The 17694-nt window shown below is 42.0% G+C and overlaps 1 protein-coding gene across 1 annotated transcript; it reads left to right on the top strand.

Moving 5' to 3' along the window:
* Window positions 1-9202: 9202 nt before the first annotated feature.
* On the top strand, window positions 9203-15081 carry LOC127315300 (putative disease resistance protein RGA1). Its single transcript, XM_071823295.1, has 2 exons — window positions 9203-9355; window positions 10760-15081. Exon 2 carries the CDS (start codon window positions 10782-10784, stop codon window positions 14565-14567), a length of 3786 nt encoding a protein of 1261 aa, XP_071679396.1. The 5' UTR covers window positions 9203-9355; window positions 10760-10781; the 3' UTR covers window positions 14568-15081.
* The last annotated feature ends 2613 nt before the right edge of the window (window positions 15082-17694 follow it).

Raw genomic sequence — 17694 nt, 5'->3', positions numbered from 1 at the left:
TCACCTCTGAACATGTGAATTTTGATTATGCACTAACCCTCTAATGAGTTGTTTTGAGTTTGGTGTGGAGGAAGTTTTCAAGGATCAAGAGAGGGAGATGATACAATATGATCAAGGAGAGTGAAAGCTCTAAGCTTGGGGATGCCCCGGTGGTTCACCCCTGCATATTTTAAGAAGACTCAAGCGTCTAAGCTTGGGGATGCTCAAGGCATCCCCTTCTTCATCGACAACATTATCAGGTTCCTCTAGTGAAACTATATTTTTATTCCATCACATCTTATGCACTTTGCTTGGAGCGTCGGTTTGTTTTTGTTTTTTGTTTTGTTTGAATAAAATGGATCCTAGCATTCATTGTGTGGGAGAGAGACACGCTCCGCTGTTGCATATGGACAAATATGTCCTTAGGCTTTACTCATAGTATTCATGGCGAAGGTTGAATCTTCTTCGTTAAATTGTTATATGGTTGGAAACGGGAAATGCTACATGTAGTAATTGGTAAAATGTCTTGGATAATTTGATACTTGGCAATTGTTGTGCTCATGTTTAAGCTCCTGCATCATATACTTTGCACCTATTAATGAAGAAATACATAGAGCTTGCTAAAATTTGGTTTGCATAGTTGGTCTCTCTAAGGTCTAGATAATTTCTTGTAAGGGGTTGAACAACAAGGAAGACGGTGTAGAGTCTTATAATGTTTACAATATGTCTTTTATGTGAGTTTTGCTGCACCGGTTCATCCTTGTGTTTGTTTCAAATAACCTTGCTAGCCTAAACCTTGTATCGAGAGGGAATACTTCTCATGCATCCAAAATCCTTGAGCCAACCACTATGCCATTTGTGTCCACCATACCTACCTACTACATGGTATTTCTCCGCCATTCCAAAGTAAATTGCTTGAGTGCTACCTTTAAAATTTCTATCCTCTACCTTTGCAATATATAGCTCATGGGATAAATAGCCTAAAAACTATTGTGGTATTGAATATGTACTTATGCACTTTATCTCTTATTAAGTTGCTTGTTGTGCGATAACCATGTTCCTGGGGACGCCATCAACTACTCTTTGTTGAATATCATGTGAGTTGCTATGCATGTCCGTCTTGTCTGAAGTAAGGGAGATTTACCACTTATTGAATGGTTAGAGCATGCATAATGTTAGAGAAGAACATTGGGCCGCTAACTAAAGCCATGAATCATGGTGGAAGTTTCAGTTTTGGACAAATATCCTCAATCTCATATGAGAATATTAATTGTTGCTAAATGCTTATGCATTAAAGAGGAGTCCATTATCTGTTGTCTATGTTGTCCCGGTATGGATGTCTAAGTTGAGAATAATCAAAAGCGAGAAATCCAATGCGAGCTTTCTCCTTAGACCTTTGTACATGCGGCATAGAGGTACCCCTTTGTGACACTTGGTTAAAACATATGTATTGCGATGATAATCCAGGTAATCCGAGCTAATTAGGACAAGGTGCAGGCACTATTAGTATACTATGCATGAGGCTTGCAACTTGTAAGATATAATTTACATGATACATATGCTTTATTACTACCGTTGACAAAATTGTTTCTTGTTTTCAAAACCAAAGCTCTAGCACAAATATAGCAATCAATGCTTCCCTCTGCGAAGGGCCTTTCTTTTACTTTTATGTTGAGTCAGTTCACCTATTTCTCTCCACCTCAAGAAGCAAACACTTGTGTGAACTGTGCATTGATTCCTACATACTTGCATATTGCACTTGTTATATTACTTTACATTGACAATATCTATGAGATATACATGTTACAAGTTGAAAGCAACCGCTGAAACTTAATCTTCCTTTGTGTTGCTTCAATACCTCTACTTTGAATTTATTGCTTTATGAGTTAACTCTTATGCAAGACTTATTGATGCTTGTCTTGAAAGTACTATTCATGAAAAGTCTTTGCTATATGATTCATTTGTTTACTCATTACATTACCATTACTTTGATCGCTGCATTCATTACATATGCATACAATAGTATTGATCAAGATTATGATGGCATGTCACTCCAGAAATTATCTTTGTTATCGTTTACCTACTCGGGACGAGTAGGAACTAAGCTTGGGGATGCTGATACGTCTCCGACGTATCGATAATTTCTTATGTTCCATGCCACATTATTGATGATATCTACATGTTTTATGCATACTTTATGTCATATTTATGCATTTTCCGGCACTAACCTATTAACGAGATGCCGAAGAGCCGATTCTTGTTTCTGCTTTGTTTTTGGTTTCAGAAATCCTAGTAACGAAATATTCTCGAATTGGACGAAATCAACGCCCAGGGTCCTATTTTGCCACGAAGCTTCCAAAGACCGAAGAGGAGACGAAGTGGGGCCACGAGGGGGCCAAACCCTTGGGCGGCGCGGCCAGCCCCGTGGCCGCGCCGACCGGTCGTGTGGGGCCCTCGTGTGGCCCCCAGACCTGCCCTGCCGCCTCCTAAAAGCCTCCGTCGCGAAACCCCCCGTACCGAGAGCCACGATACGGAAAACCTTACCGAGACGCCGCCGCCGCCAATCCCATCTCGGGATTTCGAGAGATCGCCTCCGGCACCCTACCGGAGAGGGGATTCATCTCCCGGAGGACTCTACACCGCCATGGTCGCCTCCGGAGTGATGAGTGAGTAGTTCACCCCTGGACTATGGGTCCATAGCAGTAGCTAGATGGTCGTCTTCTCCTAATTATGCTTCATTGTCGGGTCTTGTGAGCTGCCTAACATGATCAAGATCTCTATCTGTAATGCTACATGTTGTGTTTGTTGGGATTTGATGGATAGAGAATACTATGTTATGTTGATTATCAATATATTACCTATGTGTTGTTTATGATCTTGCATGCTCTCCGTTGTTAGTAGAGGCTCTGGCCAAGTTTTTGCTAGTAACTCCAAGAGGGAGTATTTATGCTCGATAGTGGGTTCATGCCTCCATTAAATCTGGGACAAGGATGTAAAGTTCTAAGGTTGTGGATGTGCTGTTGCCACTAGGGATAAAACATCGATGCTATGTATAAGGATGTAGTTGTTGATTACATTACGCACCATACTTAATGCAATTGTCTGTTGTTTGCAACTTAATACTGGAAGGGGTTCGGATGATAACCTGAAGGTGGACTTTTTAGGCATAGATGCATGCTGGATAGCGGTCTATGTACTTTGTTGTAATGCCCAATTAAATCTCACTATACTCATCATATCATGTATGTGCATGGTCATGCCCTCTCTATTTGTCAATTGCCCAACTGTAATTTGTTCACCCAACATGCTTATTCTTATCGGAGAGACACCACTAGTGAACTGTGGACCCCGGTCTATTCTTTTACATCGAATACAATCTACTGCAATACCTGTTCTACTGTTTTCTGCAAACAATCATCATCCACACTATACATCTAATCCTTTGTTACAGCAAGCCGGTGAGATTGACAACCTCACTGTTACGTTTGGACAAAGTACTTTGGTTGTGTTGTGCAGGTTCCACGTTGGCGCCGGAATCCCTGGTGTTGCGCCGCACTACACTTCGCCGCCATCATCCTTCAACGTGCTTCTTGGCTCCTACTGGTTCGATAAACCTTGGTTTCTTACTGAGGGAAAACTTGCCGCTGTACGCATCACACCTTCCTCTTGGGGTTCCCAACGGTCGCATGTTGTACGCGTATCAGTCGGCGGTGAAATTGGAGCTACTCCGGCTGAATTGGGACGAGGGAAGTGTTCGAGGAGATCAAGGAGAAGGAGGGGAGGCGACTGGTGTGGAGAAATCATCAAGGGAGTGCCTCTATTTATAGTTGCGCCTGGGTGCGGTGGGTGTCCGTGGAGGTCGACGACGGCAAGGGCGTTCCAGGGCGCGAAGGGGCAAGCTAGGATGCGCGTCGTGTAGGTGACGGCTAGGCGATGCTCTGGGTGTAGCTGGCGCGTCCAGGGGACGATGGGATCGATCGGGCGCATGCTCATCATCTCACGGTACTGGCGGCCAAGCTTTTGATCATGGCGATGGCGACGGTGCTTCCGCGAGCTAGCGAGCATGCCTAGCGTGTAGCCGTAGGCGTGGTGATCGTGCGTGCCAAGTGGGAGAGGGAGAGGAGGACGAGAGCGTCTGTGCGAGGGCGATCGGCGCGTCCAGGGCGTTGTCTGGGCGCGCTCACCGCGTGCACTGACATGCCATGGCATGGTACTGGGCGCGCGTGTTCTGGCCAAAGGCGTGTGTCTCTTTGCTTAGGGCTGGTACGAGCATGCTCAGGGGAGTGTAGGCAAGCTTGATGGCAAGGTGACGTGGATAGGAGAGGACCAGGGAGAAATGGAGTGAGTGTGGCCGGCATGGGTACGGGGTGGCAACAATGGTGATCATTCCCTCACTTTAAACAGAGCAAAAGGGCTTGGCTTGATGCAGAGGAGGTGCAGGAAGTTGATGATCACAAAGCAAAAGAAGTGTAGGCTAAAAACCAGTGGATATTAGGGTGTGTGTCACTTTGCAATTTATGCCTGCCAAGTGTTCGATGATATGGCCGCATGAAGATTTTTGTGGAATTTTGCAATTCTTTTTGGTGGAGCTCAATTATATATTTAATGTGATAGAATGGTGGTGGTGGTGTTCATTTTGGTGAAGGTTTGTGAGAATTCAAATTTGGGGTTATCTTCTCTTTATTTCAAAGTCCTCTCTTGTCAAATCTATTCTGGTCAACCTGGTCAAAGTTAGCATGGGTGCTCAACATGAAAGTTGTTCACCTTGACAAGGTCTTGGATGACATGGCAAGAGTTGGTCAAGGTTGGTTGAAGAAAAGTCAAAACCAGGGGGGTAAAGTGAGGAACATTTTATAAAACTCAATTTTGACCATTATCACATGTATGTTGGTTTTGAGATTTTCTTTGATTTGATTCTGGTTTCTTTGATGCATTTGTGTTTGTTTATCATATATAAGTATTCTACAAGCAATAGATCAAGCAATGGTGGCCTTTAGTGAAGATTTGCAAAATTGGCCTTATGTGTATGTGAGTGAAATTGAGATTTTCTCACTATTTGATTTTTCTCCATTTGATTTGACTTTTCTTGACTCTAATGTGATTATTATTAGTTTAGAAACATTTCCAAACCATTGAAACCATTCCAAAAGGTCTAGCTCAAAGATTTGCAAAAATAGCCATAACACATAAGAGGTGATGTGTCATATTTCATTATTCTTTTAAATTGTTCCTCTTGCTTTACTTGGGCATGAGTTAGGGTCAATTTAGTATTAGATAAGGTTTAGAGATGGCTTCACACCATTTGGTCAAGGTTTAAAGGCATAGAACAAGAATTGGGTATTATGGCTATGTGTCACATATGCTTCTATGCATATGTTGCATTTGAGTTTTATTTTGACTTGCCTTGACCCAAATGGTGTTGTTGAGTGTTGAAATGGTATATAGGGGTGATCCAACCATTCACAACAGGTCTTAGGATTAAGATTCTTAAATTTACAAATTTGCTATTTTACTCTCATATGCCTCTATGGCATTTTTAGTTTCTTTTTATTTTCTTTGGTTTCCACTTGTATTTGGTTTGATAAGACCTAGGTAAGGTGTATGAAGGTTTTCCAAGCCTCTAAACAAAATAGAGGAGCTTAGGGTAAAGATTTATAAAAATAGCCATAGGCACATATACCTTTTTCTTATTTAATTTCCTTTTTATTTTACTTTAACTAGGATGGTGAAAAGAGGGGTGAGGTTTAGGGTTTAAGAGTATTTCAAACTACTTTAACAAGCAATCATGGCAATAGCACAAGCATTAAGCAAGATCACTATGTATCTCACTTAATTTAATAAAAGTTTTTGTTGGTTCTAAAATTTGGAACTAGGGGAATTCATTTGTTTTGTTTTGAATTTTTGGGATGTTACACCTATCAGATCCTAATCCCACGTGATTCCTATACACCGCTCATTGCGGCGCGGAAGCCTCGCGCCGCATACCCTGTCCTGCTTGCGTTCGGTGAGTGGGCCAAGCCCGTTAGTGAGTGTTTTTCTTGATCGTTTTTGGCTCTCGGTTTCGTTCGTTTGTTCCGCGTCGGGATGTTCCACTTGATTTTCTCTTCTGGATGTGCTTTTCCTTTTCCTTTTGGTTTTATGTTTTCTTCTTTCTTTCTTAATTAGTTTTTATCCTGCTTTCTAAATTTTATTTTCCCTTTATTTATTTTTCGTTTTCTTTCTGCTCTTTATTTTCTATTTTATGTTTATTTATTATTAAAAAATAGTTCACATTGTTGTTCAAAAATGTTCATGGATTTAGATATGCAAGTGGTCCATCGTTAGGGTACCCTTTACACTCTTTGCGCGAAAATTGAACTAACTTGACGAAGAGTTGGTTTATTTTTTGAACCAAAGAGCGTAGTAACCTAATGATGAAGCACTTGCATCTTTACATGCATGGATTGAAAATATATGGTCACATATTTGAAAAAATGTTTTTCTGATTTAAAAAATAAAGTCATGGGTTCAAAGTAACTCGCTAATAAAAAATTGCTCTTCGGGTTTAAAAAATGCTAAGATGGTTCAAAATAATTTGGCAATACAAAAATTGTTTGTTTGGTTAAAAAGCGTTCAAATGGTTCAAAATAGTTCGCCGATCCAAAAGCTCATCACGTTAAAAATATGCACGTGGTTCAAATTATTTCGCAGGTCTAAAAATTGTTTGTCGGGCTAAAAATGTTCGCTTAGTTCAAAGTAATTTAGCGATCAAAATATTACTCATCTAGTTCAAAGTGTTCACGTGGTTCGAAGTAATTTCCCGATCAAGAAAATGCTTCGTCAGGTAAAAAAAATGTTCGCATGGTTCAAATAATTTCCTGATCCACGAATTTCCTATTGGGTTAAAAACAATGTTCACGTGGTAAAATATAATTCATCGATCCAAAAGTTGTTCGTCAACTTATAAAATGTTCACACAAAATAATTCGCCAATAAAAAAAAATGTACGTCGGATTAAAAAATGTTCACATGGTTCAAAATAACTCGTCAATAAAAATGTTCACCGATTCAGAAAATATATGTCATGGATTGAAAAAAATCTATTTTAAAAAAGTTTACATTTTTCCCGTGGGTTGAAAAAATATATGTTCATGGATTTGAAAAAATTTCAGATATTTGAAAAGGTAGGTACTGAAATTTTTTGTATTTTGAAACTATTCAAATTTTAAAATGTTTAGATTTTGAAAATATTTAGAGACATGGGTTCAAAAAATATTTTTTTACGGGATTTAAAAAATTGTTCACGATTGAAAATATAAATTCACAAAACTGAAAAAATGTTCATCATATAGAAAAGAATAATGGGTCAAAAAATACGTTCATTGATTAAAAAATATTTTTTCATATTTAAAATTGTTCATTTAGTTTGAAATAATGTTTTTAATGAAATAGAAAGAATTTCAACGAAAAAAAATCATAGAAATGGAAAAATGTTCTTGTAGTTAAAAAAACTCGTGGATTCAAAAAAATTGTTCATAGATTAAGATTTTTTTTATATTTATACATGTAATTTGAAAAAATGTTCACAAGGTTAAAATTTGGTTATAGGTTAAAAATACGTTCACGAGATGAAAAATGTTCACGGATTAAAAAATTATTGATGGGTTCCAAAATGCATATGAGTTCGAAAAGTGCTAACGAGTTCGCGAACAATTTTTCAAATTCGGGAATATTTTTATACTTGCGATCATTTTTAAAATTCAAGAACATGTTTCAAATGAGCGAATTTCTAAAATCGTGACTTCTTTTCAAAATTAGCCAATATTTTTAAATTTTGTGATTTCTTTTCAAATTCACCGAATAAATTGCTAACTTTTTCAAATTCATAAATAAAACTATCCATGGTTCAAAAAAAAGTTCATGTCTTTGAAAACAAAGTTTGAAACAAAAATAAATAAAAATGTAAAAAAAACTATTTAAAAAATCAAATTGAGACGTGCTATATATATCTAGCTTGTTTGGCAAACGTACTGGTATCTAAGATGATATAGCTACTGCCGGCTCGTTTTTTTGCAAATTGCACCTATTAAATTTTATTTGCTAACTGTAGGGGAATGAATAATAGACGGAGCAGTTCAACAAAAGCTACTACTTCTATTGCTGCGCAATCAACAGAAGCAGTCAACATTGTTTTAAAAAAAAGAGAGAGAAAAACAGAAGCAGTCAAATCACGAAACAGTTGCAAGCAAAGCAAACCGCGAACAGACAAATGAATTAAACAGTCGAACCTGAATGGGCTGAGCCCATTGTCGCACACGGTACGCGGTGACTCCCTTGTGTACCGCTAAAAGCGGTGTATAGGAGCTCCCCTAATCCCATCTCCTGCCAGGCCAGATGGGCCGATGTACAGGCTGCGGATGTAACGGTCAAGCCAGGCCGGGTCTAGTGATGCGTCAGTGGCTGGGCTGACAGCCTCCGGCCAGCCAGACGCGAACAGCCGGACGGCGAACAGCCGGACGCCACCTAGCGACCGCCTCCGGCCAGTTCGCCGGCTGGCTGGCCGGCTCCTCCCGCCGCCGGCGAGGTGAGACGCTTTTCTGCACTCAAATGCGGCGGCAATAGGGATGGATTTCCGACCGTCGGGCTCGTTCGGCGGCACCGCTTCGCCGTGTGCATAGTACGGCGCCGTGCTCCACCAAATCAAGGCACCGCCGCTTCATGGTAAGAATTGCACAAAATAACCCTCCAGTCAAATTATTTCACGCTTCTAATATTTTTGTGTAACTCCATTCGCAAGGGCATCACACCCTTCTATGTGACTCCCTTCATAAGGGGCGCCACATATTCTGTTATACGTGGCCGTTTGAATCTGTCTACGGACAATGTGAGTCGCTCCAACGGGCGCCACATAGATAGGTGTGCGTCCTTCGCAAGCGCGCGACATAAAAGGATTAGAGACGTGAAATAGTTTAGCCGAAAAATTATTTTGTACGTTTTTTTCTCAGAAAGAGTTATTTTTGTGTAAATCGCCGCAGATTTTCTTGGATGGTGGCCCGCTCGGCGCTGATTTTTTCTCGGCTTTGAATTTTCCGTCCTCTCGTTTCCGCGGGGTTCCGCGTGTTGAGGACTTGAGGGTTCCGGGCGCTGATTTTTTCTCTGCTTTGAATTTTCCGTTCTCTCCTTTCCGCGGGCCGGGTCAGTCTCAAGCCATCAATATAGTCTCCGGTGGGTGTGGGTGAGGACTCCTCCCCTTCCTCGCTTTCTACCAAGCTTCGTCCCAATTTCCTCGTTCGCCCCCCTCCTGGCCGCCGTCTCTTGCCCGCCACACAGCTTCGTGATTGGCAAATTCAAGAGTTCCTCCTGTGCAGATTTCGGATCCTACCTATCTCAGTGTCAGGTACTCCCTCCCTCACTCTCAAATTTTACTAGCTAGCGTTTATATGCGTATGCTGCTTTTAGTTTGCAATCATAGATGGAGACACTGTTCGCTTAGATTCATGTCGCAAGAACCGAAGCGAGTATTAGCTATGGCCGTGAAAGATCAGCTTCTGTCGGACATACATATCTATCATCTTTTTTTTTGAGAGCAACCACATATTTCATTAATCAAAAACCAAGTTACATGAAGCAACACATGTGAAAACTAAAAGACAAATTGGGATAAAATGATTATCCAGAATTTGCAGATAAAATCCTAAAAGATCGAGAAATACAAAACGGTATCTAGCGTTTCCTGCAACCATCGTAACCAGCGGCTGCCGTCCAATTCCAACGCCGCCGAGACGAACGCAAGAAGAGACGCCGAGCCTCCACCTTTGCAAGATCCAAAAAAGCACCATCGCCAACGAGGCTTTGTGAGTCGATGAACAGGCCTGCTGCAACCAGCGAGGAACATGTCGCTGTGGCACGTCGACCGGAGGACGTCTCCGTGCTGTCTTGGACCAAGATACGCCGCCTCTCATCGACGAAGTCGGAGAAGAACGACATATCCACCACCTCCGGACGAACATCTTCGCTCCAGAAAAACCACCTCGCCCCGGCCCCCAGCGCCGTCGTGGACAACGACAAACGCCAGTGACACGTCGAGAAACAGATCTCGCCAGATCTGAAGAACGGCGAGAAAACCAAGCTGTCGACCTGAAAGATCGACAAGCACACGTTGCCAACAACTCCGAGACGCCGCCGTGAAGGTCGCCGCCGGTGTGGGAGTGGAGTTGAGGAAGATTTAATTACCCGAGCGCCGCTCCCACCACCCCAACGACGCACCATAGCAGACAAGCCCTAACTACAAAACGAAGGAGGAACGAGGTCCCCTCCCCCTCCTGCCGCCGGAGCGGCAAATGGAGGGAGAGGGGCCTAGAGCTCACACCGGTGGAGATGAGATCTGGCGCCCGCCGCCTGGGAGAGAGGAGCAGGGGCAAAACGTTTCGTCGCTAGATACATATCTATCATCTTTATGAAACTCATGTGCAGCGTCCCTTCCTTCTGGTTTTCAGCTGCTGCAAGCCTTTGATCGCTTTCGCGGAGTCATGTTCTTTTTTAAATTTATATAATTTGGCTGTGTGCCTCCTTAATGTCAAGATTTGATCATGTCATTATGTATGTTGTTGTAGAGGCTAGGTGTAATTGGTATCATCTTTATATTAATATATTTCCATTTTGTCAAAAAAAAATCTATCTTCTATATACTTGGTCCAGAGTTTTAGACAAGTTTCTGCACAATCTATAGTTTTCTGACATGTATGCTTTGCAGTTATTAACATGTTCACCACTTTAAACATTGAATTGTTATGTCGTACAGGTCAGGAATATTCCTTGATTACATGGCTACTTTGTCGGCAGCCACTGCTGTAGGATGGGTTATTTCTCCTGTTATTGGAAGGATGGTTTCTTTGGTGCAGTCCTATATGTCAAGCCAGTACAACTGGGAATCTAAGATTGCATCTGATCTCAAGAATTTGGAGGCCACTTTAATGGATATACTCATTGTAGTTGGTGCAGCTGAAAGGCAAACTGTAGTGGACACAAATCAGGTACTCTTATTGCGGAAAATGAAGGATGCAGTCTCTGATGCAGAAGATGTCTTGGATGAGTTTGATTATATACTTTTAAAAGAAAAGGTTGAGCAGAAAGGACTGCTCAGATGCATAGCCTCATCTTCTCTCTCTATTGGTAAACGTTTGGTCAACATTGATAAGTTTCGCTCAAATTTGCGGAAGGTCCTCAAAATCTTGGAAACGGTTAGATCTTCTGCAGACATGATTATCCGAGTGATGGCATTGGAGAGCTCTAACACCATTCAGTCTCTTGCATGTGTCCCAACAAGAACAACAGGACCTGTTTTGCATGAAGATGCAATTTTTGGGCGAGAAAAGGAGATTGATGAGTTAGTAGGTCAACTGGTGAATCAATTTGATGAATGTTCCCTGAACCGTGAACAAAATAATAAGACAGATGTTCACACTATTGTTGGTGTTGGGGGCATTGGCAAGACTACTCTGGCTCAACTTGTCTGTAACAATGAGAAAATAGTTGATACTTTTGACCTGAGAATGTGGGTTTGTGTTTCCAAGAATTTTGACAAAATCAGACTTATCAAAGAGATCATAGCATGCGCAACTTATGGTGAGAATGCTGAACTGGCCAATTTCAATTTCAGCATGCTCCAGAAAGAACTTCAACGAAGACTCTCTTACAAGAGATTTCTCTTAGTGTTGGATGATGTGTGGTATGATGAGAAATATGGAGAACACATCAACAAAGAGATGTGGACGGACTTAATTGCTCCCATAAAAAAATCAGAAAGCATTTACTCCCAAAGAACAGGGAGAAGAATCATAGGAAGCAAGATTCTAGTGACAACCCGAACAGCATTGGTTGCAAAAATGCTGGATTCTAGAAGCTTGTTCATTTTAGAAGGTCTGGGAAGAGATGATAGTTGGTTACTGTTCAGACGGTGTGCATTTGGAAACAAGAAGCCAGAAGATTATCCAGAGTTGGAGAGAATTGGAGATCAAATTGTTCAGAAACTTAAAGGCTCACCTTTGGCATTGAAGGTTATTGGAGCACATTTGAATGACAAGAACAGGGATGCAGAGTGGGACGATGTTCTTCACAAAGATGTACTCAATCCAAACGATATTTTGACGATCTTACACTTAAGTTATGAAAGCTTGCCAGAGCACCTTCAACAGTGCTTTGCATATTGTAGTTTATTCCCGAAAGATTGTCGTATTGATCCAAATAGATTGATTTGGATGTGGATAGCACTGGGCCTTGTTCATCAAGAAGGAAATATCAGTAGAAGCTTGGAAGATATTGGAAGGGGCTATTTCAATGATTTGTTAGCTCGGTCATTTTTCCAGGTGCTCCAGTGTGGAGATCGAACATATTACATTATGCATGATTTAATGAATGACCTGGCACTTCATGTTTCCCGTGGGGAATGCTTTAGGATCGACCATGGCAGCATTGGAGTGTTACCTCATTATATCAGACATTTGTCTGTTTCTGCTGACCAACTGGGAGATCTTGTTAACTATGATGACCTTGGAAGATTGCGTACATTTGTAGTTCTGAATGATTCTTGGTTCTGTTCCAAAGTCTCTCTGAGTCATGATATACTCAGTAAACTCAAGAGTGTGCGGGTGCTGGATGTAAGCGGATGCTGCTTTGAAAGTTTGCCTGAATCTGTCAATGATCTGTTGCACCTGCGCTATCTAGCCATCCGACGCACTTATTACGCACTGCCTATAACAATCTCCAGGCTCAATCATCTACAGGCCTTGTTTGTGCGGTATCATTCATGTAACTCTTCCAGGATATCTTTCTCAAATAAGAGAAAACAATTGAAATATTCAAGGGGGGAAGTGAACACTACTGGAGATCATTTCAGTCTTCCTAAAAGCGTTAGCAGCCTTATTAACCTGGTGCATGTCGATGTAGAGAAGGCTTACACTCTCATGTTATCAGGTATGCATCAGCTTCCTTGTGTTGAGGGTTCCGGAGTGTTTGTTGTTAACGAGAAGGAGAGAAGTTTGGTCCAACTGCAGGATCTGAACAAGATACGGGGAGAGCTTGCTGTTAGGTTGCTAGAGAATGTAAAAAATAGGGCTGAGGCTGCTAAGTCTAACCTACACTTGAAGGAGCACATATCTAAGTTGGAGCTAGAATGGGGATCATGTGATGGTGCTCATGATATGGACAAGGGCTTTGAGGTGCTTGATGTATTAAAGCCACACCACAATCTTGATGAGCTAACTATCAGTGGTTATCCAGGTGTCAATTCTCCTTCTTGGCTGGAGTCTAATTGGCTGAGAAAATTGAAATTTATCTGTCTACGAGATTGTAATAGATGGGAGGTCCTTCCACCTTTGGGGGATCTCACATTACTCAGAACTCTCGAAGTGCGGAGAATGGATGAACTAAAAGCACTTGGTCAGGAGTTCTTTGGCCATGCTGGATTTCCTTCTTTGGAGACGTTGTCACTGGAGCGCTTACCCAAATTGGAGTGGTGTCTTGTTGACAATGATAAAGTATTACAGAATCTCAAAGACCTATTTGTTGCTGGCTGTCCACGGCTAAGAGCGTATCCCACTCATCCTCGTACACTCAGACATATAGCTGTACTTGACGAGGAAATAATCCAAATTAAGGCTAGGACGTATAGTGTTGATCTATCAAGATCGTTTTGTAGCCTGCTATCAAGCTCCATCCATGTCTTGCATGCTCATCATCTAGAGTTTGTAGAAGATATGGAGATCTATGTGAACAGTTTGGTAGACACGCGAACCACAGTCTTTAACAATCTGAAATCACTCAAACAGTTGAAAATTCATGGCGGTAAGCCACCATATACCTGCTCCGTAATTGCTAGATTGTGGGAGGAGAATGGGGACACTGTACTCCCTTCATCACTTAGTTTGCTTGAGTTGTGTCGGTGCTACCTGCAACCATCCTCTTTCATCAAACTGCTGAATAATATCTCATCTCTTCATACACTAACCCTACAAGACTGTAACACTGTTGAGGTGCCTAGTGTACCTCTAAGCCTGCACCACTTGAGGATGCTGAAACGGCTGAAGATTCATAATTGTGACTGGATATCATCCATTGAGGGATCAGAAGCACTGTTGTGCCTTGAAGAGATGGACATATATCAATGTTATGACTTCGAATCTGTACCATCCTTAGATGATATGCCCTGTCTTCAGAAACTACGTCTGTCTCTGTGCCCTCAAGTTATGCGACTGTCCAAAGCAGGCCACCAGACAGCCCTGAAGGAGCTGGTTGTATGTGGTTGCGATGGGCTATCCTCTCTGGAGAAGTTGTGTGACCTTGTTTCCCTTGTGAGGCTGTCGGTTGCTTATTGCTCTGATCTATTGCGGCTTCCTGATATGGATGGGTTTTATTCGCTTCGGGATCTCAGGATTGCCCGGTGTCCCCAGCTGATGTCACTGCCGCGCAGTGGTCTTCCTGTATCACTTGAAACATTTTCCGTGTCTGGATGCCATCAAGCATTGGAGGAGCAGTTTCAGCGGAAGGAAGGTTCAGATTGGAACAAGTTTGCGGCCCTTCCAGGATGCAAGTGGGAGATCTGGAGCTGGTAGATCTTTGGAGGCCGGCATTTGGTTAACTATCCTGAATTCAGCCTTGAAGTGTTTGGGTACTGTATTTTTTATAAGCAACATAGAAAAAAAGGTGTACTGTATAACATTATGTAGAAACTGTGTCTCTAGGTGCTTGCGAACTTCTGATTGTCGTGGATGTTGAACATAGTTTTCCTTATTTGAGCTTGCTATGATAAATAAACCTGGTTCAAGCTGTGAGTAAGTCAGGGTTGGATGTATACCGCGCACAGGTTCAGAAGCACGGAGGGGACTTCAGATTCGGCAATGACCATTTAGATGATCTGGAGTATATGCCGTGGGGATGCTAGCTTCAGCGTGGACGTTCACTCTTCTCATGCCATACTACTTGCTTCGCTGGTTCATCTGTTACTTTTTTCTGGATAGTGTTGCACCCTGGTTATCTCAAAACGAGTATTGCCAACCTGTAATCCTTCTATCCATGCACATCTATCTCTTTGGGGTGGAATTCACTAGAGGGCTGAAACCTGTGTGTTGGGTTTCTCTGGAGGTTGATACAGCGACCTGTACTCCAGTCTCCACAATGGAATCCAGCTCTTAAATCTTTAGGTTATGCAGATTCGATCTCATCGTCGTGCTGCATACTGTCTGGCCATTTTCTTATCATTTTCCATTTGCAGTTCGTCCAGCTGATTCTGCAGGGGTTCTCTGATCCGAATGCATGTAAAGTTGATGAATGATGTGTGCGATATCTTTTGCGCGCGGCAAGAGGTCTCGACGTCTCGCAGCAGCAGGGTACATTGCAATAGATTTTGTCTTATGCGTGGATGAAGCTGCAATGATCAAAGTAAATAATTCCTTAGCTAGAAAGGATGACCCCTATTTGACTCTCCATGGGAGTTAAGAGGGGGGCTGGCTGGGTGATCATTGTTGTTTATGTGGTCAGGTTGAGGCTGCTGACCATATGCCTTTTTCCCTGTAGCTTGGCGCGATTTGTATGGGAATTGTTGGCTGAAGTTTTTTTTAACAAGGCAAAAGATTTGACATTTTCATTAAGAGAGAAAAAAGTTTAGAGTCTTACAAGCCCAAATTGACCGAAAAGTCAAAAAATAGCAAAAGCCTACTCTCCCAGCATTACATACTCAAAGTTTTAGCACCCCCTCGGCTCCACGAAGTGACCTCGTCTTTGATTCTAGAAACAAGTATGATAGCGGTGGAAGCATTGTTTACAAAAATACGCTAATTTTTGTTCCTTCCAACGTTGCTAGCAAAGCCAAGGCCTCTCTTTCATGGTGAGGCTTGTGGATCGCAAGCCACCAATCTTTGACGGAGCATCTAGCATGCCAAGAGCTTGAATGAACGTCATGAAGCCAAGCCAATTCTTCACGCTTGGCCACACACGAATGGTGAACCGACATTGAAAGCGCAAATGTGAAGCAATTTCTTAGGTTTGGTTACATAGTTTGAACCTTCCCAATTTGGCCAAAGTTTTCTACTGGGTTAGGCTACCACCTGGATATGGGAAGATGTTCTCTCCATTCATGTGGGTAGTGCTGGTGCGAAAACTAACCTAAATAAGCTTTGGTTGATTGGGGCTGTAATGTCATGGCGTTTAGAGATCGGCCGTGTTTGTTCCACCACACGTCTCTTAAATTTTTTGGACACAAATTAGTACTTCCTATGTATCATCAAATTTGTTACATTTGACCATGTTTGTACAACACACACTGATGATCAAATTCATCATAAACAGTACAACTACAGAAGTTGTAGCATCACATATATAGTTAAAAAATGCAATACGGCCGCATTCATGATTCAAGACTCAATACAAAACAATTATACCAAAAGATGAAAGCGGAGAAGGAGGAAGAAGTTTTCCTATATTGCACAGCGAAACCAAATTCAAATTTCGTCAGATTTAGCGATTGCAATGTTGTGGCTGCACCTTACACACCCAGGTCCATTGACATCACCCGGCGATTACCACAACCGCTCAACCACTCATATCATTTCAAGCAAACAAAAAAGATACCACTAACCACCTTTTAGCATGGATCCTCTCTAGAAGAAACAATAGACTATCTCACGTGTTTCACTAATTGTGGCAACCAAAACAAATGAAACATATACTTTCAGTCATGTAGCTTGCAAACATGTTGCGGACAACGTGCATCAACCAAAGCAGAAGGTTGGCGCATATACACATCTTTTTTTCCAGAATGCTATGGAACAGTTGTAGCATCCAACCACGAGAAACAACAAGTGACAATACCAAGCCAATTTTATCAGACTTGACTAGACAAGGCTCTTTATGGACTTATGAAGTCTCCCAGAGCTTGGTATTCTCGCCTTAACTCTCGGTTGCAGGAACGGTTCCGTCCCTTCTCGGGCAGATACTTCACTGTTCATCTATAATCATGGTGGTATCATCACTTATATGTTGGTCTATGTTGATGAGTGATGACATTGTTATTACCAGTTCCTCGTCATAGGAAGTTGCTCACCTGGTTCAGGATCTTCGGACCGAGTTTGCGCTCAAAGATCTTGGTGATGTCCATTACTTCCTTTCTCGATCAAATGGGTAAATTGTCCTCTCACAAGCCAACTTCTCATCCGATATATTGACGAAGGTGGGTATGCTCGATTGTAAGGTGCCAACCACTCCCATGTCCTCCTCCTCCGAAAAATTGTCCAAGGTGGAAGTTCTTGTGTTACCTGATGACGAAGTCACCAAGAGCCTTGCACTATCTTACCTTCGCCAGGACAGATATCTCATATGCGGAAAATAAAATCCGTCAATTTTTACACACACCCTGTGAAAAGGATTCCACGATATATAAACCAGTCAAATGAGGTTGGCTATCATGTGCGCAAGTCCTCTTCTACTCTTGCCAATGCGTTTTTAGATGCAGACTAGGCAGGCTCAGCTGCTGATCGACGATCCGATTTTGCAGTTTTCCTCCGGTCTAATCTCATTTCATAGAGTACCAGGAAACAAGCCATTGTGGTGAGATCTAGCATGGAGACTGAATAAAAGGCACTTGCAAATGTTACATTTGAAGTAGTTTGGATACAATCATTGTTGTTGGGCGAACTTGGGATTTATCAAGATTGCCCCTTGCTTTTGTGAGATAATCTGGGAGCC

This window comes from Lolium perenne, chromosome 7 (genome assembly GCF_019359855.2).
Source record: "Lolium perenne isolate Kyuss_39 chromosome 7, Kyuss_2.0, whole genome shotgun sequence".
Lineage (NCBI taxonomy): Eukaryota > Viridiplantae > Streptophyta > Magnoliopsida > Poales > Poaceae > Lolium > Lolium perenne.
The sequence above is the reverse complement of the archived record's forward strand: the minus strand, read 5'-3'. Positions and strand labels throughout refer to the sequence as shown.